This window comes from Ceratotherium simum, chromosome 29 (genome assembly GCF_057802395.1).
Source record: "Ceratotherium simum simum isolate JZ-2026a chromosome 29, ASM5780239v1, whole genome shotgun sequence".
NCBI classification, from domain to species: domain Eukaryota; kingdom Metazoa; phylum Chordata; class Mammalia; order Perissodactyla; family Rhinocerotidae; genus Ceratotherium; species Ceratotherium simum.
In genome coordinates this window covers 13394511-13422491 of record NC_141928.1, presented here as the reverse complement: position 1 = coordinate 13422491, position 27981 = coordinate 13394511, and the positions used below count along the sequence as shown (strand labels likewise).

At 39.7% G+C, this 27981-nt stretch overlaps 2 protein-coding genes and 1 pseudogene across 2 annotated transcripts; 2 read left to right on the top strand and 1 right to left on the bottom strand.

Annotated features, from left to right (window-relative positions):
* The first annotated feature begins 789 nt into the window (after nt 1-789).
* On the top strand, nt 790-1726 carry LOC101397487 (olfactory receptor 1J4-like; annotated as a pseudogene).
* A 3084-nt stretch (nt 1727-4810) lies between these two features.
* Nucleotides 4811-6259, bottom strand: LOC101397746 (olfactory receptor 1N1-like). Its single transcript, XM_004423753.2, is given in 2 exon segments — nt 4811-4945; nt 4947-6259. Coding segments are annotated over 2 exon segments (930 nt in total). The 5' UTR covers nt 5832-6259; the 3' UTR covers nt 4811-4900.
* Nucleotides 6260-14632: 8373 nt separating this feature from the next.
* Nucleotides 14633-15601, top strand: LOC101393532 (olfactory receptor 1N2). Its single transcript, XM_004423416.3, has one exon. The coding sequence runs from the start codon at nt 14648-14650 to the stop codon at nt 15599-15601; it is 954 nt and encodes a 317-aa protein (XP_004423473.3). The 5' UTR covers nt 14633-14647.
* Nucleotides 15602-27981: the final 12380 nt, after the last annotated feature.

The following is a 27981-nucleotide window of genomic DNA, read 5'->3' as shown; positions in this document are numbered from 1 at the left end:
TTATTGCAGCTGGAAAGGTTTTCCAAAATCTGAGAATGTAAAGCTGATGTCTGGATTTAATTATGAAATATAGGTTAAGTCCTTAGGCTAGCACCTAAATGTTCACCAAAGTGCTCACCGTTCTTATGAAAGATAGTTTGTGGACTCTTCTGGTTTGGGAGCTATTCTAGCCTCAAGCAGCTTTAAATGACCACTCACTTCTAGAGTGACCATGAGTATATAGCTGTAGATCAATAGGACCCGGTCAGGTTCACAGGAGGAGTGTGACAATGCTCCAACACTGCCTCAGTACTGGAGTCTCACGTTACTGTAAGGAAGGAACAACTGATACTAGTTTGCTGAGGCTGATCTACCATATCTGCCACAGTTAACTATTATGGTTTGGCTCTGTCTTGCTGTAGTGAACTACCCCTCTACGCTCATCAAGTTCTACATTCACAGAGAGCAGGGACCTTGTCTTTCTGTTCACCGCTGCAACCTCAGTCTTTAGCAGAGGTACATGTTCAGACTCATTGTTCAATAAATAATGGTTGAATAAAACAGTGAACACCCTCTCGCTTCTGTGTAATGAGGTCTTGTTGGCTGTTTGGGGGTGTGATATTTTCCTGTAGCCAGAATAGGTAGAGCAATGATGTATGTGTCCACGGGTGTGAGAAATTAATAGGAGTGCATTTAAAAATTCAGTGTTTTCCCTGAGAATTACAGTATGAGAAGTAATGGTCTTGATCATCCTTTCTACATTCCTGAGATTCACAAACCTTCTTCATACCCAGCACATAGAAGAGCACTATGAGGCCTGAGAACCAGAGCAGCATGTGTGAGTTCCTCCTCCTGGGGATCCCCATCCTGCCAGGGCAGCAGGACATGTTCTTCACCCTGTTCCTGAGCAGATACCTGACCATGGTGCTGAGGAACCAGCTCATCATCCTGCTTATCAAGCTAGACTCTTGCCTCCACATCCCTATGTACTTCTTCCTCAGCCACTTGGCCTTCTGTAACATTTCCCTTTCATCTGTCACAGTTCCAAAGATGCTCATGAACGTGAAGAGTCAGCAACAATCCATCTCTTACGTGGGGTGCATTTCTCAGTTGTGGTTTTTCATCGTTTTTGGTTCTCTTGACCATTTCCTTCTTGGAGTGATGGCATATGACAGATATGTGGCCATCTGTCAGCCACTCTACTACACCACCCTCATGAGGCTGAGCTGTACATCTCACTAGTAGTTGGGTCCTGGGTCTTCAGTTGTGCACATCACCTGATGCACACTCTACTCTTGGCCCAAGTGTCCTTCTGTGCTGACAATAGCATCCTCCACTTCTTCTGTGACCTCCCTGTGCTTCTGAAGGTGAGCTCCTCAAATATCTCCCTCAATGACTTGGTCATTTTCACTGAGGAAGGAATGCTTTTCATTCCTCCTTTGATTAGTGTTTTGAGTTCATATATCTGTAGAGATACCACCGTCTTGAGTGTCTCCTCCACCAAGTGACTCTCTAAAGCCTTTTCTACCTGTGGTTCCCATCTCTTTATGTTGTCTTTATACTATGGGACACTTGCAGGTATTTACTTTTTCTCCTCATCATGGGACTCAAATGACAAGGACATAATTGCTTTGGTCATGTATATGGCAGTTACCCCCATGCTGAACCCTTTCTTCATAGCCCGAGGAATAGAGATATAAAACAGACCCTAGAAATATTTGTCAACAGGACTAACTTCTCTAAGTGACAATCACTGAATCCTCTTATTGCAGTCATGAGCACAGTGAGATGTATCTCCTAAAGTTTTTGTATGGCTGACAGCTCCACATAACTTTAAAGGAATATGCATTCTGCTATCATGTATAGTGTTGTTAATATGTCAACTAGGTCAAGTTTGCTACTTGGAGTGTTAATCACTAATTAATTTTTTCTGCATGTTCATCATCTCTTATAAGACGTGCAAAATCTCACGCAAAACATGTCGGACAATTATTGTGTATTTGTCTCTTTCTCCTTTTAGATATCCCAGTTTTTGCTTATGTATTTTTTATACTATGTTATTGAGGGCACACAGATTTAGCATCATGATCTGCTCCTGAGGGACTGACTCTTTTATGTAGAGGTTTGCTGAAGCTGGGTTGCATTGGCTTCAAGCTGATTGTACACATTTACCCCTAATCCACATTCAATGATATCATGGTGGTAGATTGAAATCAGTCATAATGGGAATAATGACACTATGGAAATTGGCAAATGTAACAAATCAGGGCTTTGTAAAAAAAAAAAAAAAAGAAGAAGAAAGAAAGAAAAAAGAAAAAAAAAAGAGAGAGACATTTTTTATGTATTTATTTAAGAGCACACCACTGCATTTATAATTAGGATACTATAATTAGGAAGTATTTCTCTTTATCTCTAGCATTGGCGCCTACCTTAACATCTCTGTTTTGATGTAATTCCTAATTTCCCCAGAATAATATTGGAGAAACCAAAATGAACACCCAGTCTCCTCTCCTGTAAGAAAGAACTTAACACCATCCCCAGACAGGGTTCAAACATGTACTGTACTGCTGATGGATTATGATTCCCTGAGGGTCAGAATCTAGAAAGAAACTAGGAGGCCATCCGGAGAAAACACCATCTAGAGAAACCAGAAGGTGAGGTTCATTGGGCCAGTTTGAGTACCAGGCTGAGTATATCAAAGAGGACATGGATCACAAAGATGGTGTGAGACTGTATCCAGTAATCTGACATCTCAGCCTCCCTCATGTCCAGAAACTGCATCATCAGGGGCCTTAGAACTCTGCCAGAAGACCCTCTCCAGAAGGAGCTGGTCATGAGAAGTAGAGGGTATTTTCTTGCCAATCAAAGGACAGAAGCAAGTTGGAGGTCAGCGGCTCAGAGGAGACTGTCAGTGGCCCCTAGTCTGTAGGACAGCAGATAATAGAATGAAAGAGAGTTCTACACCAAGGAGATGAAATCAGAGGACTCCAGGGTTGCAACTAGCTGCTGTTCTGGTTATACGAGAACACTCTTCACCCCGTTGAAGGATTCCTAGAGAAAAGATCTGAAAAAGAGATCTAGAGAGAAGACCAGAAGTCCTTTTCCAGGTCATCAAACAAATGGAATGCTCAAGTACTAAGATGTGGCATGCTGCTCAAAATGATTCACATTTGTACTCACCAAATACTGAAGCCTGGGTCAGTTTGAGTCCATGAAAGATGCTCAATAATTATTTGTTGAAAAAATGGGAATTGTGAAACATTTTGAGATATGTTGAGTCTGAGAAACAAACTGCAAATGGGGAGAGGAGTTTAGGCAGCTAATGAACACTTGTTCGTACAAGAGGGATGTAAGGAATCAAAATTATATGGTCTTTATTTTTCAAAAATAATATTTTTTTATATTTCTAAGATTCCTGGAAGCAGAAAAAAATGTATATGCCTTTAAACATATTTTTTTTTCTATCTGCAAGTAATTAAGCTGCTGGTGACCCTTTTGGATCTGAAGGTGAATAGGGAAAGAAGTTTGCAGTGTTCACACCTACTGGTCACAAAAAGGATGCTGGCATTGAACATTTCTGACCAGCAAGAGAAGAGTCAGCACTAGGAGCTCTAACATCCTTCCTGGTGAAATCCCAAACCGTGGGAAATGGAGCAATCAGTCTCGAAATCTAAACATTGAATTTCAATCTTCTGATGGGGAACTCTTAAACTATTCTGCACCTCCTGGAATGCAACCTCCATCTTTTATTTCTTTTGTCTTAACCTCCACTTAGTGTTACAAAAAAAGACAGATGCCCCCCAATGTTTTATGACTGACAAGTTTATAATCTAGAATTAAAGTGTCATGAAACCAGGGACATTGTCTCGCTCAGTGCTGTGTCCCCAGCACTTATAACAGCTCCTAGCACATACTAGGTGTCTGGTAAATATTTGTTGAAGGAATAAATCTCAGAGAAAGGATTTTTTTACTTTTTGATGTGGGGGTCAATTAAGAGTGACAACAGTTATAATAATAATGGCTATCACATTAAAAATCTACTATTACGGTCATACGTTGCTTAATGACACGGCTATGTTCTGAGAAATGCGTTGTTAGGTAATTTTGTCATTATAGGAACATCATAGAGTGTACTTACATAAACCTAGATGGCATAGCCTACTACACACCTAGGATATAAAATGCTAATCTTATGGGACAACCATCATATATGCAGCCCGTCGTTGACTGAAATGTCATTATATGGCACATGATTGTATTAGCCACTATACTAGATGCATTTCATAGTTTATCTCAGTTAATCTTCCAACTCACCTTATTAGACAGAGATTATTATCTGCATTTTATAGATGATGTCAACAAAAATATCTGGACTACAAGAGTTTATTTACGAACTGCTTTATTGCTCATACAGTTTGCAAACCAGGAAGATGCAGCCTCTGAAATAAATCGGAAGTATGCTCCCAGGAGGGTGTCGGAGCACAGAGCTTATAAAGGCAAAAACCATAGATCACAGGGATTGTTTTGAAAGCCCTTTGATTTGCCTGTTCCCCTATAGATACTGGTGTTCTAAAATCAGCTATATCAGGCTTCTGGCCATGCATGAAGAATGAACGCCCAGTTTCAGCTACAAGTTATAGTTTTTCTAAGAACAGAGTATATAACTGCACCTCAGTCCTGGCATGGCCACTTGATTCTGTATTGTTTTAGGTCTCAGTTAGCCAGACAAAGTCCATTTTGTCTTTCTCTTTTAAGGGTCCTCTATCTTTTGTTTTAAATCCTCAATGAGAAGGCTAGGGCTCAGAGACGTTAGGTAACAAGACTACCATCTTTTGGCTAGTATGTAGCAGACCCAAAACTAAAGCCAAGTTTGTCTGACTCCAAGCCTATGTCTTTTCATTAAGTATTGCTATCACTATATCTAAGAGGAATAAATTCTGCAACTGAGAAGCTTCTTAAGGGCCCCCCTTCATGTCCTTGTTCCTTAGGCTATAGATAAAGGGGTTCAACATAGGGGTCACCACTGTGTACGTGGCAGCTGCTGCCATGTCCTTCTCCTCAGAGGCAACAGAGGGCGGGCACTGGCAGGCACTTAAGAGGGTCCCATAGAACACACAGACAACACAGAGATGGGAACTGCAGGTGGAAAACGCCTTGCTTCCCCCAGAGATTTGGACCTTTAGTATGGCCAATACAATGTGGATGTAGGAGATGACAATGCATATAAAGGGGGTGATGAGTACTGTGTCTCCTAAGGCAAAAATCATGAACTCGTTGATGTGGGTATCAGAACACGACAGCTTCAGGACAGGAATTATGTCACAGAAAAAGAGAGTTATTTCCCCAAGAACACAGAAGGACAGCTGAGCCATGAGGAGGGTGTGAGTCAGTGCAACAACGTGGGTGAGGACCCAGCACAGTGCAAGCAGCAGGGCACAGATTCTGGGACTCATGACTGTGAAGTAGTGGAGAGGGTGACAAATGGCCACATAGTGGTCATAGGCCATTACAGCTAGGAAGAAGCTGTCCAGATCAGCAAATATCTGAAAGAAATACATTTGTGTGAGGCAACCGGCATAGGAGATGGTATGCTGCTGAGTCTGTACGTTTACCAGCATCTTGGTAACTGTGGAGGATGTTAAACCCATGTCAACAAGAGACAGGTTGGCCAAAAATAAGTACATGAGCATGTGCAGGTGTGGGTCAGAGTGGATGACCAGGATGATGAGCACATTCCCAGTCAAGCTGACAAGATACACACACAGGAAAATTCCAAAGAACAACTGCTGTTGCTTTTGTGATTCAGATATTCCTTGGAGGAATGATTCAGAGATGCTGGATTGGTTTTCCATGAGTCTGTAGCATCTGGAAACTAGGAAGATCAGTTAGAATGCTATATTTCTTCTAGAACCCTAAAGGTGCTGACTCTCAAATGTTCCAACTCCTAATTCTCCCTTTAAATTCATTTTCACCTCCAATCCTGACCTCACCTCCAATCTGACTCTACTTTCTCCCTTTCTCTCTTTCTTAGGAATTTCACAGTTTTTTCTTTTCCTCTCTCTTTCCCTCTGGTCAGTCTTTTATAGGGATGATACTCTTCCAAGGAGTTTCTGGTCATGCTCAGCTCTGGCATTCCCAAGGCCTCGAGGGGATCTACAGCCCCATATCAATTTCATCATTGCAGTAGCATGGATGCATGAGTAGAATGAGGTGAGCTAAATCTTACATTTTCTTGGGAGGTAGCCCCAAAATCCAGTCAAAATTTTTCTTTTAAAACGTCCTCAGGGCCAGCCCGGTGGCGTAGTGGTTAAGTGCGCGCGCTCTGCTGCTGGTGGCCTGGGTTCCGATCCCAGGCACGCACCGATGCACTGCTTGTCAGGCCATGCTGTGGCGGCATCCCATATAAAGTGGAAAAAAATGGGCACAGATGTTAGCCCAGGGCCAATCTTCCTCAGCAAAAAGAGGAGGATTGGCATGGATGTTAGCTCAGGGCTGATCTTCCTCACAAAAAATAAATAAAATAGAATAAAATAAAATAGGAAATATGGAGTTTTGCGTTTTTTCCCTGAGTTTGAGTTTTTGTCATTGGCATCAAAATCATCCTGTCGCTAACATTTACTAGCCACTATTTATATGTCAGGCACTCTGCTAAGCACTTCATACACATTGACGCCTTTAATCCTTAAACAACAGGAGGAAGCAGATTTTATTTTCTTACCACTGCATAGATAATAAAACTGAGGCCAAGGATGTTTGAGTAATTTGCACAAGGACGCACAGGTCATAAATATTGGAGACAGAATTCAAACCTACAGCATTGGACGTCAGAGACTGCATCATCATCAGTCAATACAAATAGAAAGTGATTTTCTACCACCACATTTATATTGAATCTCTCAATAGTCCTAGTTTAATATCTTTAGCCTCACTTGCCCTTCCAATCTTGTATACTTGTCTGTTATAGAAGAACAATGAAGTTTAAGAACTAGTAGGCCCTACAAGATCCTCTGGTCCATAGGTCCCCAAACATTGGTCTTTGGACCAGTTTATCCTAAACAAGTGAGATGGTTGCTAAAAATACAGAAACCGCAGAACTTCTGAGTTAAATTCTAAGAATACAGTCTGGGTGCCTGCATTTAAAAACTAAAATTAAAACTAAACCCTCCTCAGGTATTTTGATGTTCAATAGGAATTAAGAAAAAATCATTTAGTTCACCTCTTCCATTTGATTCACAGATAAAATAAGCTAAGGTTCAGAAGAGTGAAGTGATTGAAAAAGTTTACAATGTGCCTTAGAGGAAGGTATAGTACGTTTGTACCAGGGTATCCAGGCTCTCCAACTAGTGCCTTTTCTGCTAAGTCAGCTATCTTTCCTTTTGTCATTATTTTTTATCGATATCTTACAGATCTAGATATGTTCCTATTCCCAATTTCTATTCAAACTCCTCACCTAAAGAAAAACATACGTCCAAATCAATAGAAGATTTACTGAAGCATTATTCATATTTTAAAGTTAATACTTCAAACATTAGCAGGAGCAATATCTGAGAAGTATTGCATATTTATCTACCCTTGAACCCTACATTAATTGGGGAACATATCTTCGAGTTATATAATGTTCTCTGAGAGATTAGAAAGTCACAAGCTAAGTTATTTTCTCCCTTACTCCATCTTTTGGTGGGAAATATGAGGCCTCACAAAGATTAGACTCTTCTGACCGGGCGCATTTTAATATCCATGTCCTGGAGGGCAAGAGACTCTCTTAAGACTCAACTGATTGTTATCTCGTCAAAGGAAGGCGACACAAACTGGCAGACAACTCCATTCTTTCCTGACATCCAGATCCTCTCTTCAGCGAGTAAGTGTGTTCATTTCCATTGAGGATCTCAAGGGTACTGTAAGTTATTTTAGGGCAGAGCTGCATCTCTTTCATCATCTCTGTTGGCATATAATGCCTTGATTGGACTATTCCTATAGAGGTCCCTCAGTCTATGTCACCAACCAGTTAACATGATAAAATTCCCCAAATCCTCAAAAAAGTGTCCAAAGCTCTCCATTGTAAGCCCAGCTTTTTACCTTTGTCCCTTTTTTCTCTACTCAAGGGTCTTGTGCTAATCTATCTTGAACTAGCCTTTTGTTCTTCCTTTCCCTAAAAGTTTTCTCATCCTTCATACTGTCTATAGCCTCAGAAAACTCTCTAGATCCTAGAGACAACAATGAGGTGTTTCCAGAACCTTCGGGCAACCTCTGCCTCTGTCATCTCAGGGTGATGTGGTCCCTTTTCTTACCTCCACTGCTTCTTCATCTACTGTGTCTGCCAACAGGTAAGAGCTGGCTTGAACACGATCAAGAGAGTTTTCCAAAGGCAAGACCTGCCAGCCTACAAATGTTTGTCAGTTTATCTTTTTACTGCTAGCCTGGTTACTGAGAAGAAGACATTGTAAATATTCTTAATTTTGAAGGAAGGATGGAAGAGCTCAGATTCTTCTTGACAACCCTTGTGATGAGATTAACTGGGATCAGGATTCTGAGTCAAGAATAACAAAATACAAAAATTCTGTAACTATGTATGGTGATGGATGTTAACTAGACTTATTGTGGCGATCATTTCACAATATACACAAATATCTAATCATGTTGTATTGTATACCTGAAACTAGTATAATGTTGTATGTCAATTATACCTCAATTAAAAAAAAAGAATAATAAATACAGATGGCAAATCACCAGAAGCACAAGTCAGATTGCTAAACTGAGATTTAAAACAAGTTTAGAGGGGAAAAGGGAGAGAAAGAGAGAGACTAGGATTCCACATGAGGAGCCCAAGAGATCAACAAGGATTGCAAAGCCAAGCCAAGGCCAGATCTGATGGGGAGGTTGTTATGTTCATCAGCTGGAACACAGAAGACCAGAAAGAAGAAGATCTGAACTAAGTATTTAAGATGATCTAGGACACATGGTACTTTGACCCCACTCAACCCGGGTCTTCAGGAATTTTAAAGGATTTTGTATTTGCCTTTAGAAACCTGAATTGAGAGACTCAGAAACAGGGAGCTGCTGGCTCTCAGGCTAATACCAGGGGGAGGCCTAACAGGGCTCTACTTTGGACATTTACAGACAGGGAGTCATGGGACAGAGTCCCTAGAGCCTTGTTAGAGCTAACACTCATAACTGCCAAATTTCCCCTCTGTATCTCTCATAACAGACCAAATTAGTCAAGTGATGCTTCATTAAAAAAACTTTGGAAGCTTCACTTCTTTCTCTTTGTTAAATGGTAACCATAGTCCATGGCAAAAATGCACTTTTATGTAAATAAATCTCCTAGCTGCCCCCTGGCAACAAGATTTCTTTCACTAAGCTCCTCATTTAAAGAAATTCAAAAGCTGCCGAGATACACATCTACAGACAGTTTAGTGGCATATGACATATCTGTCATAAAGAATTTCATACTTTTGGCTTTTTGGTTAAAGATTAGTTATAGTAAAGCCATTCATCTAATTTCACTCTCTCCTAAAACCCTACTAAAAGTAAAGTGATTTTTTTTTTTGGTGGTGAGGAAGATTAGCCCTGAGCTAACATCTCTTGCCAATCTTCCTCTTTTTTTGCTGAGAAATATTGGCCCTGGGCTAACAACCATGCCCATCTTCCTCTCCTTTCTATGTGGGACACCTGCCACAGCATGGGTAGATAAGCAGTGCATAGGTCCGCACCCGGGATCTGAACCTGTGAACCCTGGGCTGCCAAAGACAGCGTGCACAAACTTAACCTCTAGGCCACCAGGCCAACCCCAAAAGTAAAGTGATTTTTAAAAAGAAATAAAACCTGCAAGAAGAGAGCAGAATGGAAAGCGAGCAATAGTAACAAAATTTCATAAGTGGAAAACCATACGGATGAAAGAGTGGTGAGCAAGACAGTATTAACATTGCCCTCAACTTGACTAAACTTTAGACAGTTGCTTCCTGACTACGGACCCCTGATCTCCATTTTCTTAGAGATTAACTTTAGAAAACTTTTTCTCTACTTCTTTAAAATGTAAGTCTTCTTCCAGGTTCTTTTCAGTTTTACAACTTAGGAATGTTTTTCTCAAGGACCTGGGAGCCATCCCTTTGAAATGTAATCATCAAGAAAGCACACATATTTTGAAATCAGGGAGTGTGATACCTCCAGCTTTGTTCTTTTTTCTCAGGATTCCTTTAGCTATTCGGGGTCTTTTGTTGTTCCATATAAATTTTAGGATTCTTTGTTCTATTTCTGTGAAAAATGTTGTTGGAACTTTGATAGGGATTGCATTGAATCTATAGATGGCTTTAGGAAGTATGGACTGGTGCAGCCACTATGGAAAACAGTATGGAGATTCCTCAAAAAATCAACGATAGAACTACCATATGATCCAGCTATTCCACTGTTGGGTATTTATCCAAAGAACTTGAAAACACCAATTTGCAAAGGTACATGCACCCCTGTGTTCATTGCAGCCTTATTCACGATAGCCAAGACTTGGAAGCAACCTAAGTGCCCATCAAGGGACGAATGGATAAAAAAGCTGTGGTATATATACACAATGGAATACTACTCAGCCATAAGAAACGATGAAATCCAGCCATTTGTGACAACATGGATGGACATTGAGGGCGTGATGCAAAGTGAAATAAGTCAGAGGGAGAAGGTCAAATACCGTATGATTTCCTTCATTAAGTAGTAGATAATAACAACAATAAACAAACACATAGGGACAGAGATTGGATTGGTGGTTACCAGAGGGGAAGGGGGGAGGGAGGAGGGTGAAAGGGATAATTGGGTACACGTGTGTGGTGATGGGTTGTAATTAGTATTTTGGTGGTGAACATGATGTAATCTATGCAGAAATAGAAGTACAATGATGTACACCTGAAATTTTTACAATGTTATAAACCAATGTTACTGCAATAAACAAAAAATTCAAAAAAAAAATAAAAAAATAAAAAAAAAAAAAAAGAAAGCACACATATCTCCCAGTCTCTGTGGGAAGGTAGGAACCTAACTTCAATGGATACCGATTAGCAAATGTAGATGGCCTTATCACACTGGTCATCCTTCGCCAGTACTTTTCCTTTAGCTCATCACAGCTCTTAAAAGTACTCCTGCCTTTTGTTTCAGTGGAGTTGAGTTCAATCTCTCTCCCCTACTGCAATAGTCATGAATAAAGTCTTCCATGCCTGTTTAACTCTGTGTGGTACAATTTTCCTTTGACAGTGATAACTGAGTTAACAGACATGGAAAAGCTGAATCCTAAACTGGCAGTAGATAAAATAAAAGAATCAATCTTGCCAACACCAAAGAATCCTCAAAAGATCCAGAAACTGGAAGCCTTTGGAACCTCTGGATCTGGGAGTAAAAGAGAAATAAACTATTTCAGAAGTTGGATCCCTAGATTCCCTTTACATGCCACACTACTGGAAAACTGTCCCTCTCCTATCCCAGTAGAAGTTGAGAGGTTTCCTTTCTGAAGAAGGTTGAGACTGGGAGTTGCCACATACAGCTCAGATTAGCAAATTGTACAAAAAACAAGGGAATACATGACTATATGTGCACATCAGATGCTGAATGCTGAAACCCACAGCCCTTTATCCAGATTTTGCTGCCAGACCTCTATCTTAAATACAGAATATTGAAAGAATTTTCTTTGGAGTCTGGCTAGCCAAACAGGAAAACCTAAAGTTACTGGCATTGGTGATATCTTCCTCAAAAAAAGTTTCCCAGCCAGATCGTCCTACAGTGAAGCTCAATGTTGACAGCTCCGTCTATAGGCACAGAGCTTCCATCCAGTTTCCAAAAATTTTATTGGGAGCCAGCCCTGATGGCCTAGTGGTTAAAGTTCAGCACACTCCACTTCGGTGGCCCAGGTTCCATTCCCGGGTGCAGAACCACATCACTCATCAGTCAGTATCCACGCTGTGGTGTTGGCTCACTTAGAATAACCAGAGGAGCTTATAACTAGAATTTACAACTATGAACTGGGGCCTTGGGGAGGAAAAAAGAGGTAAAAAAAAAAGTAATGGAAATAAATCACAAAGCCAAACAGCTGTTGATTTTGACTACAAAAATAAATTTTAAAAACTATTATACATAGTGAAACAGCAAGAACAGAAAAGAAACGCTCAGAATAAAATATTTTAATTTTGTTTTACTGCCTTTAATATCCATTCAAAAAGTCATGAACACTCGAATAGAAAAAAAAGTACATTCTATGAACAGTTTGAGAAATAATTACCCATGGTTAAAAATCAGCTGAAACAAATATTCAATCTGAACAGTAACCAAAGACATGCAAGTTAGAACAATGAGATTATTTTGTACCTATGAAATTGTTAATGATTTAAACTATCAATGATACTGGGACAAAGTATGGTGGTTAAGAGCATGGACTCTATAGTCACAGAGACCACCCCCTCCATTTAGTAATTGTATGGCCTTGATCTAGTCATTATCCTCACTGGGCCTCAGTTTTCTCATCGGTAAAATGGGAATAATGATAGTTCCTACATCCTCAGCTTGTTGTGATTACAACTTAAGATCATGTATGAAAGTGTTTGATAAGTACTAATATTGATAAAAATACAGGAGATGTAACATTTTTAGCAGCTGCTATATATCAGACATTATGGCTGGTGTACTCTATATAGGCTGCCATATCTAATTGAGAGTTTAGGACTTGAGGGCATTGTTTCATATCAGGATTACTCTGTTTAGAGAAATCACTAGCAGATATATTCACATTATTATTTTGATTCTGACATCTCTCTCAATTCAGTTTTACCCAGGGCATGGGACAGACACTGAATTATCCAGTGCATAGGCAGGAGTTCCCAGGAGGCCTGCTGGTAAAGCTGAAGTGCTGAATCCTAGCAACAGGCTTCAGAATCACAGTCCAGAGACCCACCTCTGAGAGCTTAACTCCTGGGAAAGAGATGCCCTCAGTTCTCCCAGAAGCCTGCCAGAGCTGGCTGGAGAACAGGCCACCAATGACACTGAGGTTGGCTCTAATGAGCTTTGGGGGATTGTGTTCTAGGAGCCTTTAAAACCCTAAGAAAGACTCCTGTCTTCCCAGGTCTAGGGAAGCTGAAAATGAGTCATACACTCCAGGCAATCCTAATGAACCCTGGACTCAATAGACCCCAACTTTACTGACTTGAGTCAGAAAGATCTCAGACTTTTCCTCCTTGTGAATCTTTTATCCAGAGGAGAGAATTGGAGAACGTGCAGATGCCTGAAACTGTTCCATACTCTGACAGGTGAGAATCTGGAAAGGGTAGGACACCCTCACACACACACAAACACACACACACACACACACACACACACACACAGACTTCCCTTCCCAGCCCAATGACTAGGCAAAAGTTTCTAAGGTAGATGATCTGAGTCTCTGCCCAAGATCAGAAGCCTCTCTATGAATCAAAGAACAAATGGAGGATTAAATATTCACAAAAAATTCTAAGGTCACAGTTTCTACAAGGCCAACATGAAATGACTTCTTACACCAGCTTGCTCTAAATCCTAGGAAAGCAGAACAGAGTGGCTATTTTCAAGCCCAGAGAGCGAAAGCCTGATTTCTTTCACCTTTCCTCCCTCTGATGAAGAATAAATATCAGAGAGATACAGTGCAAGTGTAGGGGTGAAGGCACAGGCTTCGGAGTCAGGCACATCTGCATTTGAATCTCATTTACCAGCTATCAGATCCGGAGTATAGCAAATATCTCTGAGACTCCGTTTCACCATTTGCAAAATTATGGAGGATAACAATACCTACTTCATAGTCTTGTGAAGAATAAAACGATATCATCAAGGTATCTGGCACTTATCAAGCCTGTACAAATAGGCACTGATCATGTTGATGTTCAAGGGACCAGGGGGACTAAAATACCAGTTCCCAGAGTGAATACCAATGCAAAGGAGGAAGAGGAGAGTGGACAGGGACGAAGCAAAGAGGGTGATGGAGGGGCAGGGCTGGCCTCCTGTCCTGTTTGTGGAGGGGAGATCCTAACAGCAGATGGGGAGAATAGGACACCACAGACACTCACTGCCCTCAGTCCACACATCCTATGCCCCTAGTTAGGGAACAGGACAGGGACTGGAGCTGAGTAGGTGAGGTCAAGTTCTGGGATTCGGGGGGCAAGTAGAGAGGAGGCTATCTTGTTCTTCAAAGCCATTTTCAGGCTCAAAACAGAAGGCTAGCGTGTGTGTGTGTGTGTGTGTGTGTGTGTGTGTGTGTGTGTGTGTGTGTCTTGCGGTTGGGGCAATGATGGAGATCATGCATTTCCTTTTCAATCGGTAAGCATCAAGGACTTTTCCAATCTTGCCTTCCAGGATATGCTCAATTCTCATCTCCTCCAGTAGCCTACACTGACTTCTCTGGTCATACTCTTCTCTTTTCTCTGGACCCTATTATAGAATAGAAAGCACAATTTGTATTTGAGTGCATATTACCTTGACTGTTCTCTAAATGTCCGATGGGTATTGTCTTACATCCTCGATGAGATCCAGAGATTCTCATTGGCAAGGTTTATTTAGTCTCCCTTTTTGCCAGCATATTTCTAGCTACACAGATACATATCTGTGAATTGATTTAATAGTTAAATACTGACACATGGAAGGGTTTTATCTGCACAGATAACAAGAACCACAAGGGATGGGAAAACTAAGCAGAGTGAACCAAACTGCTGTTTCAGACTTCCTCCTTCTAGGACTCTCTGAGTGGCCAAAGGAGCAGCCTCTCCTATTTGGCATCTTCCTGGGCATGTACCTGGTCACCATGATGGGGAACCTGCTCATCATCCTGGCCATCAGCTCTAACCCACACCTCCACACTCCCATGTACTTTTTTCTGGCCAACCTATCATTAACGGATGCCTGTTTCACTTCTGCCTCAATCCCCAAAATGCTGGCCAACATTCACACCAAGAGCCAGGCCATCTCCTATTCTGGGTGCCTTGCACAGCTATATTTCCTCCTTACGTTTGGTGGCCTTGACAACTGCCTTCTGGTGGTGATGGCTTATGACCGCTATGTGGCCATCTGCCAGCCCCTCCATTACAGCACAGCTATGAGTCCCCAGATCTGTGCACTAATGTTGGGCATGTGCTTGGTGCTAACCAACTGTCCTGCTCTGATGCACACCATCTTGCTGACTCGTGTGGCCTTCTGTGCTCACAAGGCCATCCCCCACTTCTACTGTGATCCCAGTGCTCTACTGAAGCTTGCCTGCTCAGATACCCATGTTAATGAGCTGATGATCATCGCTATGGGCCTGATGTTCCTCACCACTCCACTCATGCTGATAATCCTCTCTTATGTCCGCATTTCCTGGGCTGTATTTGGCATCTCATCTCCTGGAGGGCGATGGAAGGCCTTCTCCACCTGTGGTTCTCATCTCACCGTGGTCCTGCTCTTCTATGGATCTCTAATGGGTGTGTATTTACTTCCTCCATCAACTCACTCTGCAGAGAGGGAAAGTAGGGCTGCCATTCTCTATATGGTGATTATTCCCATGCTAAACCCATTTATCTATAGCTTGAGGAACAGAGACTTGAAGGAGGCTTTGGGTAAACTATTTGGCTGTGGGAAAACATTCTTCTCACCATGACGGTGATGCCTGATCCTGGTATCTTGATCAGCCTCTGCTTTCCACCATTTCAATGATTCCACCATTCTCAGATTGATTTTAAGGGAAAGTTATCAGGTAACTCCGAGTTAGGAATGTAAAAAGGGTATTTCCACTCCTTTACTTGACTGTGGAATGAGATGTTCTGCCTCAGTCTCTCTCCCCATCCCAATGAAGCAACCATTTCTAAGAGCAGGACACCATTCCTCCTTCCTCATCTCTAAAACCAGCATATTAGCCAGAGTGAACTAAGGTATATTACGTACACTCTGGAGCCAGGTAATTCTGCCCTTGATGGCCATGGGACAACGTGAAGGGATGAGAATACAAACAGTTATTGAGCATCTACAATGTCCCTCATTGTTCTCCGTATCAGATCTTTGAGATAGAATTGTGAAAACTACGACTCAGAATGTTAAATAACTTCCCCAAACTAGGTAAGTTTGATTCCAATACCCATCCTCTTTCTACGATACCACATTGTGGAGACCATGACACATATTGAATAATTATATAAAGGAGATAAAGAATTAAATTAATATATATTTATGGTATTTCACTAATATTTTATTTCTATAACTTGAAAGCATTCCTCTCTATTATTGTAATGGATAGGTGAAACAGAGTCAATATTTATGTGTGCCTACTGCGTGCCAATTTTGTAGTAAGTATATGATTCATTCTCTGGGTTCTTTCATAAAATATTCCCTAAAATAAAAAATGATAAATCAGGTGTGGTGGAAATTTGAGGTCAATAATTTGATGAAAAATTGTCTGTTGAACAGTGGTGTTTTAAGAAGTTACAAAACTTAACAGTGGTTTTCTTTTTGCAGCGTGTTTACATGTTGTTACTCTCTTTTTTATATCTACATGTTTCAAAACATATATATATTTTTAGAACCAAGAAATGAAATTTGGGGGTTGGCACAAAAATGTTCCAATAATTAGAAAGTCACCTCAGAGAGTTAAGGAAGCATCTAAACAGAGCTCTCTGAAGTCTCAAGATCAAGTTCGTCCTGGACAAAGTTTTTTAAAAAAGGAGGGTATGATTTTTGGATGTATTGTACATTAGATCTCGTTTTTAGAGGAAGAAGATTTTAAATAAAGCAGATCGTATCTGCATGCATCTACCTTTGACCGTCCTACCTTTCACCCTCTGTTCCTTCTCCTTGGATGGAAGAGGTGGGAATAATGAGACACCTAGAGAAACCAGACTAGGGCATCCTGGTTTTGAATTATTTTACTTGGCTCTGACTACAGCAATCTACTATTGCAAATTCTGGTACCAAAGCAAAGGTCAGAAAAGGAAAGTTCTGTGTTTGTCAATAATATCCCTCTTTTTTCTGATCTCATTTCTTACATCTACTATCGCCACCCTTGGCCTCCAGTCACCCAGGTACACCATGCCCTGTGAATAGACCATTATGGTGATCCCAGTCAAAATTCCCACTCCTGGACCACTCAGCTAAACATGATTATGTCCCTTAAAAAACATACACTCAATTTGTGAATAAAGTTCATTCTTCTACAGGGCCATCTGCACTTTCGAAGATGAATTTTGTAAACCAAATGAATCTCAAATGGATAGGATATTTCTAGAGATATTTCCAAGTCAAGAAAATTTTAGGTGCAGGAATATATTACAGTTATACCTCTTCCATTTCTCCTTTTCTCCTGTTCTCAACCACCTCTGCCCCTCATGAGACTCAGAAAATAAAAAGGATATTGTTTAGGCAGAGTGAATAAGTTGGAAAAGAGCAAATATATTTAAGGACTCCATAAATAAAAAAGTCACTGTTGCTTTACTTTTTTCCAGAAGTTATATGTACTTCATTTGACATTTTAAATCTATAATCAAACTTTAATTTGTTTTCATTAGGAAAAGTATTTACTTTGTAAATGGAAATTTAGAGATTTTATGTGGTATCTAAGTATCCCACTATATCCTATGGGATATAGATAGCTAATTACAACTAATACAATTCTGAGAATGGAAATAGTCCTTAACACAGTACAGAATCATAATATAAAGGCTTTTGGAAATAATACCACCCCAAATTATATTTTAAAATACTGTTAGATATTGTAACTGGGTTTTTAAATGACAATAATTTATGCTGTATCAAGGCAGGTAACAGAGATACCCTCAAATGCTACAGATAGTGGGAATTTAAATTGGCATAGATTTCCAGGAATTAAGTTGATAATATATATTAGGAACACTAAAAGGATTCGTACCCTATGACTTACTCTTTCACTTCCAGGAGTTTGATCAAAGAAATACTAAAAGAATATTGTCAAGCGTTTATGTATAATGATATCATTCATAAGAGAAACAGAAACTATGCAAATTTTAGTCATTGGGGCTTGGTTAATTAAATTGTGCTATGCTGATATCTTGGACTATTGTATGAGCTTTCCAATTATTTGATAACGCATTTTTAACAGAATAATCTTAATAGGAAATGCATTATTACTGAATTTACTATGAATTCATTATTCTTAACACTTGGCTAAAAAAGCTTAAATAAATGACACCAAAATATTAAGAGTGGCCATCCTAGAGACGATGGAATTATGAACGATCATTGTTTTCTTTCTTCAACATCCATTTTTAACTTGTATTTTCCACATTTTCTACAATAAAATATGGCTTTGATAATGATAAATTTAAATATATTTTTAAATTTTTATCAACTTATTTTAGCCAATACCTATACTTTGGTTATCTGGGTTTGCTCTAGAAATAAAATCAATCTTTCTCTTCTTCAAAGGACAATTGATAGAAAATTCGATGCTGTCAACAAACAGATACTAGAGGACGTTATTACATATTCTGCTACAAGGGAGAGAGGAAGAAGACTTCTTAAAGAAAATTAAGTTTCTCAAAAATAAAAGTATTCTTTCTCTGTATTAGAAATCAGTTGTGATGTTTCCATTTGGGACTGAAGGAGTTTTCTGTCTATGCACATGAACATAAAGGGCCTGGTGTCATAATTATGCTAAAATTAAGTCTACATTTCATTATCTATTGTATTAATCCAGGTTCTGAGTAAGGAAAAAGAAACTACTCGTCGTATTTTAAGCAGAAATGAAGTTAATTCAGGGAATTGTGTGCTTACAAAGTGATTGAAAGGGTTGTAGAATCACAGGCTCTAAGACAAGTCTCCAAAAATAACCTTAAGAGCAATAATAGTCTTACCCACATGGAGTACTTCTATCTCTTGTGCAGTCAGGAAGGAGGGGAATCAGAAGATTGCCATTGGAGCTATTGAATTCAAGAGCATCTCAGTGTAGCTGCAACTCAAGTATCAGGAACCAACATCAAAACTACCTCTTGATTCCCACTAACATGATGACTGGGCACAGAAAAGTGGGCTCCAGCTGCCACTCCCAATGCAACTGCCTCTCGATATCTATGTACCTGCTGACCAGACACTGAAATTCTACTGCATAAAAAATGCCTCATGAATACATCTGATAGTATAAAAGGCAAAAAAACAGGATGTCCTCCACCTCATTTCAATATTCCAAATTTCACACAAGTGCATCTATTCGGTAGAACCTAATTCACATCCAGGACCTGAACTGCAAAGTAGTCTGGGAAAAGTATTCCTTTCTTCTTTCCAGCTTTTGAAATATAGAAAGCTACACTAGCACAAGGTCAGAATGGATGCAGAGTGCCAATTGATTATTCTCAAATATTTATTAATAAAACCATTGAAAAATAACTCTTCTCTTTCCCTAAGTTGATATGTATGATCTACAGTAATTTAAGTTTCATATGGTCAAGGCAGAGGAACACCAGTGTTAAGATATTTAGTACAGTCTGGATCTTTCAGGGCATATGGATTGATGCTGAAGATCATAAAATGCCAAGGGCACTCAAGGAAAACATGAGAAAGCGATTCCCAGAAAAGGGGTAAAGATTTCAATGGCCAAGCTAATGACCATGCTCTAAGTCTGCTGATAATACATACATGAAAAGATGCTCAACATCCATTAGTCGTTAGGGAAATGCAAATCAAAACCACAATGAGATATCACTCCATATCCACTAAGATGACTAAAATAAAAAAGACAGATGATAACAAGTACTGCTGAGAATGTGGAAAAATTGGAACCCTAACACATTGCTGGTGGAATGTGAAATTCTGCAAGCACTTCGGAAAACAGTTTTCAGTTTCTCTAAAATTAGACATAGATTTGCCATATGACCAGAAATCTCACTCTTAGGTCTATATCCAAAAGAATTGAAAACATATATCCACACAAAAACTTGCACATTCATGTTCATAGCAGCACTATTTACAATAGCCAAAAAGTGGAAACAATTCAAATGTCCATCAACTGATGAATGGATGAATAAAACGTAGTACATCCATACAATAAAATATTATACAGCAATAAAAAGGAATGAAGTACACATTCAAACTACAATGTGGATAGATCTAGAAAACATTAGGCAAAATTGAAGTCAGTCAAAAAGGACCTCATATTATATTATTCTATTTATATGAAATTTCCAGAATAGGAAAATCCATAGAAAGAAAAGGTAGTTTGGTGATTTCCAAGGGTTGGGGGCAAAGGAGAATAAGGACAGACTGCTAATGTGTACTAGGTTTTTCGGTTATGAAAATGTTATAAAATCAAGTAGTGGTGATGACTGCACAACTCTGTGAATTTACTAAATTTACTAAAATTGACTAATATTCACTGAAATTACACCGAATTTTATGATATGTAAATTATATCAATAAAGCTACAACTTTTAAAAATTATGCAAAACAGTGATCCGCAAGAGAGTAGAAACAAATGGAAGATCTCTGATTTCCAACCCTACCGTCTGGAGAGTATTTCCAGGCTGCAGTGTAGAGAGAAAAGCCAAACAGAACCCAGCAACCTCTTCTGGTTGAGGACACAATGTGTGGAGATCACAGAAGCCAGGACAGTTGTAATTCTTGGGAGAATATTAGAAAGAAGGAAATTACACAGAGAGAAATACCAGATATCTGCAGATAGGTTTCCTTGGGCCTTTGAGTGGGTAGAGATCTGAACATGTGTGTAACTAAACTACCTGATGCTGAAGAAAATGTCACTGGATAGGGGCTGGGTGGATCATTCACTGGAGCTCATAGAAGACTGGAAATAGTTCGTGTTCCCAGCAACCAGGGTGGACAGAAGCCTTGGACTGAGTGTTCAAAGGGATATTGCTACAGTAGTGGAGTCAAAGTATCCCTTGATGAAAGGTTGTTCCAGAAGTTTCCTAACAAAGCATAAAAGTAAGCCTTGGAAAGATCAAGTATATTCCAAAAAAAACCTGCATCTAAGAACAAAGTCCAACAATATTTAAAGGAGTAAAAATAAACTTAAAATCTACAAACCTAAAATTTAGTGTCTGTCATTTCATTAAAAAATACCAGGCATACAAAGAACCAGGCAAATATTAGTCATTAGAAAGAGAAAAATATCAATCAGTGGAAACAGACAGAGAAATAACAAAGATGAAGAAAATCAGAAGGCAAGAACATGGAAACAGTCTTGTAAATATACTCTATATGTTGAAATGGTAGAGGACAACATAAATATCCTGAGGGGAAATATATACAACATAAAAAACACAAATTGAACTTTCATGGTTGAAAAAATACATATACAAAATGAAAAATATGCTTGATGGGTTTACCAGAAAGTTAAACAACACCAAGGAAAAGATGCATGAACTTGAAGATATATGGAAACTACTCATATTAGGTTTCTAGGACTATCATAACAAAGTACCACAAACCAGGTACCTTAACAACACAAATTTATTGTCTCACAGTTTGGAAGGCTAGAAATCGAAGATCAAATGTGTCAGCAAGGTTGGTTCCCTCTGAAGGCTCTGAGAGACAATCTCTTTCATACCTCTCACCTAGCTTTTGCTGGTTTTCTGGCAATCTTCATCCTTCCTTGGCTTGCAGAAACATCACTCCAATCTCCACTTCAATCTTCACGTGGTGTTCTCACTGTGTGTGTGTGCGTGTATCCAAATTTCCCCTTTTTTTCAGGACACCAGTCATACTGGGTTGGGGACCCACCCTAATTCAGTATGACTGCATCTTAATCAATTACTTCTACAATGACTCTATTTCAGATGTTCTGGGGATTAGGACTTCACCATATGAATTTGGGGAGGGGGACACAGTTCAACCTCATAACACTATCCAAAATGAAACACAAAGAGAAAAGAGCTTGAAAATAAAATTAGAATCATTGACTTGTGAGCCAATCCGTGGCCCAGAAGGAGAGGAGAGTGTAGAAAAATTATTTGAAGTAATAATAATGGAAAACTTTACAAATTTTATGAATACTATAAACTTCAAAATTTAAGAAACTCAGAAAAGTCCAAGTCAAAGCAACATAAAGGAAATCATACCACAGTGAATCAAAATTAAGTCTACAGAAATGTGATATAAGAGAAAATATGAAAAGTAATCAAAGTGAGAAAGACATATACATATGGAGAAGCAAAGATAAAAATTATGCAGACTTCCATTAAAAACAAAGCAAGAGAGAAGACAATTGAAGGGCATGTTTAGAGTAATGAAAGACCAAAAAGAGATAAATTTAGAATTACAAACCCAGAAAATATCTTTCAAAATTTAATATAAAATAAAGCCTTTCTGGAGAGAAGTCAAGATGGCAGCGTAAGCAGACTCTGAACTCACCTCCTCCCGCGGACACAGCCAATTTACAACTACTCGTGGAAAAATTACCCCTGAGACAGATCCAAAAACTGAATAAGAGGAACTCCTGCAACAAATGACAATCCTAATTGAGGTGGAAGAGGCAGAAACTCCCTTCTGGAGAGGAAAAACACCGCCTTCACAGGCCGCAGCACTTCACGGCCACCCAGGAGCAGCCCAGAGGTACACAGCCCTCCCTGGAGGCACGGGGCCCTGAGCCAGGGAGCGCCCCCGCTGTGGGCACTTTGTGGACCCAGCACAATCCAGACGAGTGGCATAATATCTGACTTTGCCTGCTACTAAAACTTTGCGGAGTACCCCCAGAAAAGTTGGTTCACAAAGAAAGTACAACCGGCTCTTAAAGGGCCCACGCACAAACCCACCCATTTCGGAAAGCAACCTAAAATCACCAGAAAGAAAGGTGCACGGTACTTTGGTGAAAAGAGACTCACCTGATAGGACCTGAGTGCATCTCGGTGAGAGGTGAGACCTCTCCAGGGACTGGGACATTGGCGGTGAACATTGTTGTGGCCTGGTGTGGGCATGCTAACACAAACACCATTGGAGTTCTCCCAGGGGCCTGCTAGCCCAGGTCTGCCCCAACCACTAGACCAGCGATTTAATCGAGCTCAGCCAGGGCAGGCAGGCCATGCTAGAGACCGGCCCCACCCAACAACAAGCCCTCAGGCAACTTATGGGCTTGCATAGATTGGTGACTGGATTCTCTGCAGCCTGGCAACGGAGCCGACTTCAGTGGGGCAGAGAGTACACAGGGAGCAGGTGGAGAGTGTGGGGCGGTGGTGGAGTGTGTGGAGCTCCCGACGTGGAGAGACTGGGTCCGCTTGGGGGTCGGGGCGCTCACACGGGGCAGGACTGTGTTGACTGTCTGTGTGGACCTGTGGGCAACAGGGCTTGTCAGCTGCAGAAGACTTGTGCTTCTCAAAGAACCACATAGGGGGTTTGCCCAACCTTCCAAAGCCTGAAACCATTGGGTGTTCCTGTGCCTGAGGCCAGCCCCACACAGCTGCAATCCTCAGGGAGCTGACAAGAGACCTAAAGCCTGGAGGCTTATAGCTATTGTAAGGCCGTGAGCCTAAGAACCTGCCACACTGGGGGCCTACTCACTTAAAAGAAATACTGCAACACAAATGTGGTATTAGATCTTGTAGCCAACTGTGCTGGGGCTCCCCACACCTGATAAAGAGACTGAAGGGCCCACAACAACTACAAACAGCTGAGCATTACAGCAGCTGGCCAGGGGCATAACTCGGCCTCCCTGGGCACCTACAGGGAGAGCAAACAGGCCACAACAGAAGGACACACGTAACCCACATTGGGGTCATCCCTGGAACATTGAGAACTGAGGGAAGCACACTGCAGGCCTCCTAAGCCATTACTTATATGAGGTCACCTATCCCAGAGCAGGAGATGTAGCTGACCCACCTAACACATAGACACAAGCACAGGGAAAGGGAAAATGAGGAGGCAAAGGAATACATTCCAAGTAAGGGAACAGGACAAAACCCCAGAAAAGGAACTAAGTGAAACAGAAAGGAGCAACCTACCCGACAGAGAGTTTGAACTAAGAGTGTTAAGGATGCTCACTTATCTGGGGAGAAGAATAGATGAACTCAGTGAGAATGTCAACAAAGAAATGGAAGATATAAAAAAGAACCAATCAGAAATGAAGAATACAATACTGGAAATGAATAATTCACTAGAAGGACTCAAAAGCAGAATAGAAGATACAGAAGAATGGATCTGTGAGCTGGACGAAAGAATAGAAGAAATTACCCAAGGTGAACAGGTAAAAGAGAAAAGAATTAAGAAGAGTGAGGACTGTCTAACTGACCTCTGGGATAACATCAAGTGCACTAACATACGTGTTATAGGTATCCTGGAAGGAGAAGAGTGAGACAAAGGGGCAGAGAATCTATGTCAAGAAATAATAGGTGAAAACTTCCCTAACCTAAGGAAGGAAACAGACATCCAGGTACAGGAAACACAGAGAGCCCCAAACAAGATAACCCCAAAGAGGCCCACACCAAGACACATCATAATCAAAATGTCCAGAATTAAAGATAAAGAGAGAATCCTAAAACCCGCAAGAGAAAGACAAGTTACATACAAAGGAAACCCCATAAGGCTATCAGCTGACTTCTCAGCAGAAACCTTACAGGCTAGAAGAGAGTGGCACGATATATTTAAAGTGCTAAAAGGAAAAAACTTACAGCCAAGAATATTCTACCCAGCAAGGTTATCATTCAAAATGGAATGAGAGATCAAAAATTTCCCAGACAAGCAAAAATTAAAGGAGTTTGTCACCAAGAAACCAGTGCTACAAGAAATGTTAAAGGGACTGATTTAAGGGGAAAAGAAAAGACCACAAATAGCAAATATGATCTATTTCCATGATAAGAGGGTAATGGATACAAATGCACAAAAAAGAAGTTAGATATGATATCAAAAACATAAAAGGAGGCAGGAGAGGAGTTAAAGAGTAGAGCATTCAGGCAGAAGTCAAACTAAAGAGATCATCAATTCTGTATAGAAGGAGAAAGGAACAGAGAAGGACTACTAAAAGACTGAGAAAAAAAAAGTTACAAAATGGCAGTAAGTACATACTTATCAATAGCTACTTTAAACATCAATGGACTAAATGCTCCAATTAAAAGGCATAGGGTGGCTGATTGGATTAAAAAAACAAGACTCATATATATGCTGCATACAAGAGACACACTTCAGACCTAAAGACACTCGCAAACTGAAAGTGAATGGATGGAAAAAGATACTTCACGCAAATGGCAATGAAAAGAAAGCTGGGGTAACAGTACTCATATCAGACAAAATAGACTTTAAAACAAAAACTATAAAAAGAGACAAAGAAGGGCATTACATAATGATTAAGGGAACAATCCAACAAGAGGATACAACACTTGTAAATATCCACAGACCCAATGTAGGTGCATCTAAATATATAAAGCAATTATTACCAGACATAAAAAGGGAAATAGACAGTAATACAATAATAGTAGGGGACTTTAACCCTCCACTTACACCAACGGATAGATCATCCAAACTGAAGATCAATAAGGAAATACTGGCCTTAAATGACACACTTGAACAGATGGACCTAGTAGATATATACAGAGCATTCCATCCAAAAACCGAAGAATACACGTTCTTTTCAAATGCACATGGATTATTCTCCAGGATTGATCACATATTAGGCCACAAAACAAGTCTCCATAAATTTAAGAAGATTGAAATCATACCAAGCGTCTTTTCTGACCACAACGGTATGAAACTAGAAATCAACTATAGGAAGAAAATCAGAAAAGCCACAAATACGTGGAGACTAAACAAAATGCTACTGAACAACGACTGGGTCAATGAAGAAATCAAATAAGAAATCAAAAAATACCTGGAGACAAATGTCAATGAAAATACGACATTGCAGAATTTATGGGATACAGCAAAAGCGGTTCTAAGAAGGAAGTTTATAGCAATACAGGCCTATCTCAACAAACAAGAAAAATCTCAAATAAACAATCTAACAATGCACCTAAAGGAACTGGAAAAAGAAGAACAAACAACGCCCAAAATCAGTAGTAGACGGGAAATAATAAAAATCAGAGGAGAAATAAATGATATATAGACTAAAAAAAAATAGAAAAAATAAATAAAACCAAGAGCTGGTTCTTTGAAAAGATCAACAAAATTGACAAACCTTTAGCTACACTCACCAAGAAAAAAAGAGAGAAGGCACAAATAAGTAAAATCAGAAATGAAAGAGGAGAAATTACAACAGACATCTCAGAAATACAAAAGATTATAAGAGACTACTATGAAAAGCTATATGCCAACAAATTCGATAATCTGGAAGAAATGGATAAATTCTTAGAATCATACAACCTTCCAAAACTGGATCAAGAAGAAGTAGAGAATTTGAATAGACCAATCACCAGTAAGAAGATCGAAACAGTAATCAAAAACCTCCCCAAAAATAAAAGTCCAGGACCAGACGGCTTCCCTGGTGAATTCTACCCAACATTCAAAGAAGACTTAATACCTATCCTTCTCAAAGTCTTCCAAAAAATTGAGGGTGGGGGAAGCTCCCTAACTGATTCTATGAAGCTGATATTACCCTGATACCAAACCAGACAAGGACAAAACAAAAAAAAAGAAAATTACAGGCCAATATCACTGATGAACATCAATGCAAAAATCCTCAACAAAATACTGGCAAATCGCATACAATACGTTAAAAAGATTACACAACATGATCAAGTGGGATTTATTCCACGTATGCAGGGATGGTTCAACATTCGCAAATCAATCAATGTAATATACCACATTAATAAAATGAAGAATAAAAATCACATGATCATCTCAATAGATGCAGAGAAAGCATTTGACAAGATACAGCATCCATTTATGATAAAAACTCTGAATAAAATGGGGATAGAAGGAAAGTACCTCAACATAATAAAGGCCATATATGACAAACCCACAGCTAATATCATCCTCAATGGTGAAAAACTGAAAGATATCCCTCTAAGAACAGGAACTAGACAAGGATGCCCACTGCCACTGGTCCTATTTAACATAGTACTGGAAGTCCTAGCCAGAGCAATCAGGCAAGAAAAAGAAATAAAAGGGATCCAAATTGGAAAGGAAGAAGTGAAACTCTCACTATTTGCAGATGACATGATTTTATATATAGAAAACTGTAAATAATCCACCAGAAAATTTTGGAAGTAATAAATGAATACGGTAAAGTTGCAGGATACGAAATCAGCATACAAAATTTACTTGCATTTCTATACAATAATGGCAAAGTAGCAGAAAGAGAAATTAAGAATACCATCCCATTTACAATTGCAACAAAAAGAATAAAATACCTAGGAATAAACTTAACCAAAGTGGTGAAAGATCTGTACACCGAAAACTATAGAACATTGCTGAAAGAAATTGAATAAGACACAAAGAAATGGAACGATACTCTGTGCTCTTGGATTGGAAGAATTAACATAGTTAAGATGTCCATACTTCCTAAAGCAATCTATAGATTCAATGCAATCCCTATCAAAGTTCCAACAACATTTTTCACAGAAATAGAACAAAGAATCCTAAAATTTATATGAAACAACAAAAGACCCAGAATAGGTAAAGGAATCCTGAGCAAAAAGAACAAAGCTGGAGGCATCACACTCCCTGATTTCAAAATATACTACAAAGCTATAGTAACCAAAACAGCATGGTACTGGCACAAAAACAGACACACAGATCAATGGAATAGAATCAAAAGCCCAGAAATAAACCCACACATCTATGGACAGCTAATCTTTGACAAAGGAACCAAGAGCATACAATGGAAAAAAGAAAGTCTCTTCAACAAATGGTGTTGGGAAAACTGGATAGCCACATGCAAAAAATGAAAGTAGACCCTTACCTTACACCATACACAAAAATTAACTCCAAATGGATTAAAGACTTCAATGTAAAACCTGAAACTATGAAACTTCTAGAAGAAAACATAGGCAGTACGCTCTTCGACATCGGTCTTAGCAACATATTTTCAAGCACCATGTCTGACCGGGCAAGAGAAACAATAGAAAAAATAAACAAATG

Bases quoted from the DNA above. Each gene is read 5' to 3' on its own strand.
- LOC101393532 (XM_004423416.3), top strand. From the start codon at position 14,648: ATGGGAAAACTAAGCAGAGTGAACCAAACTGCTGTTTCAGACTTCCTC.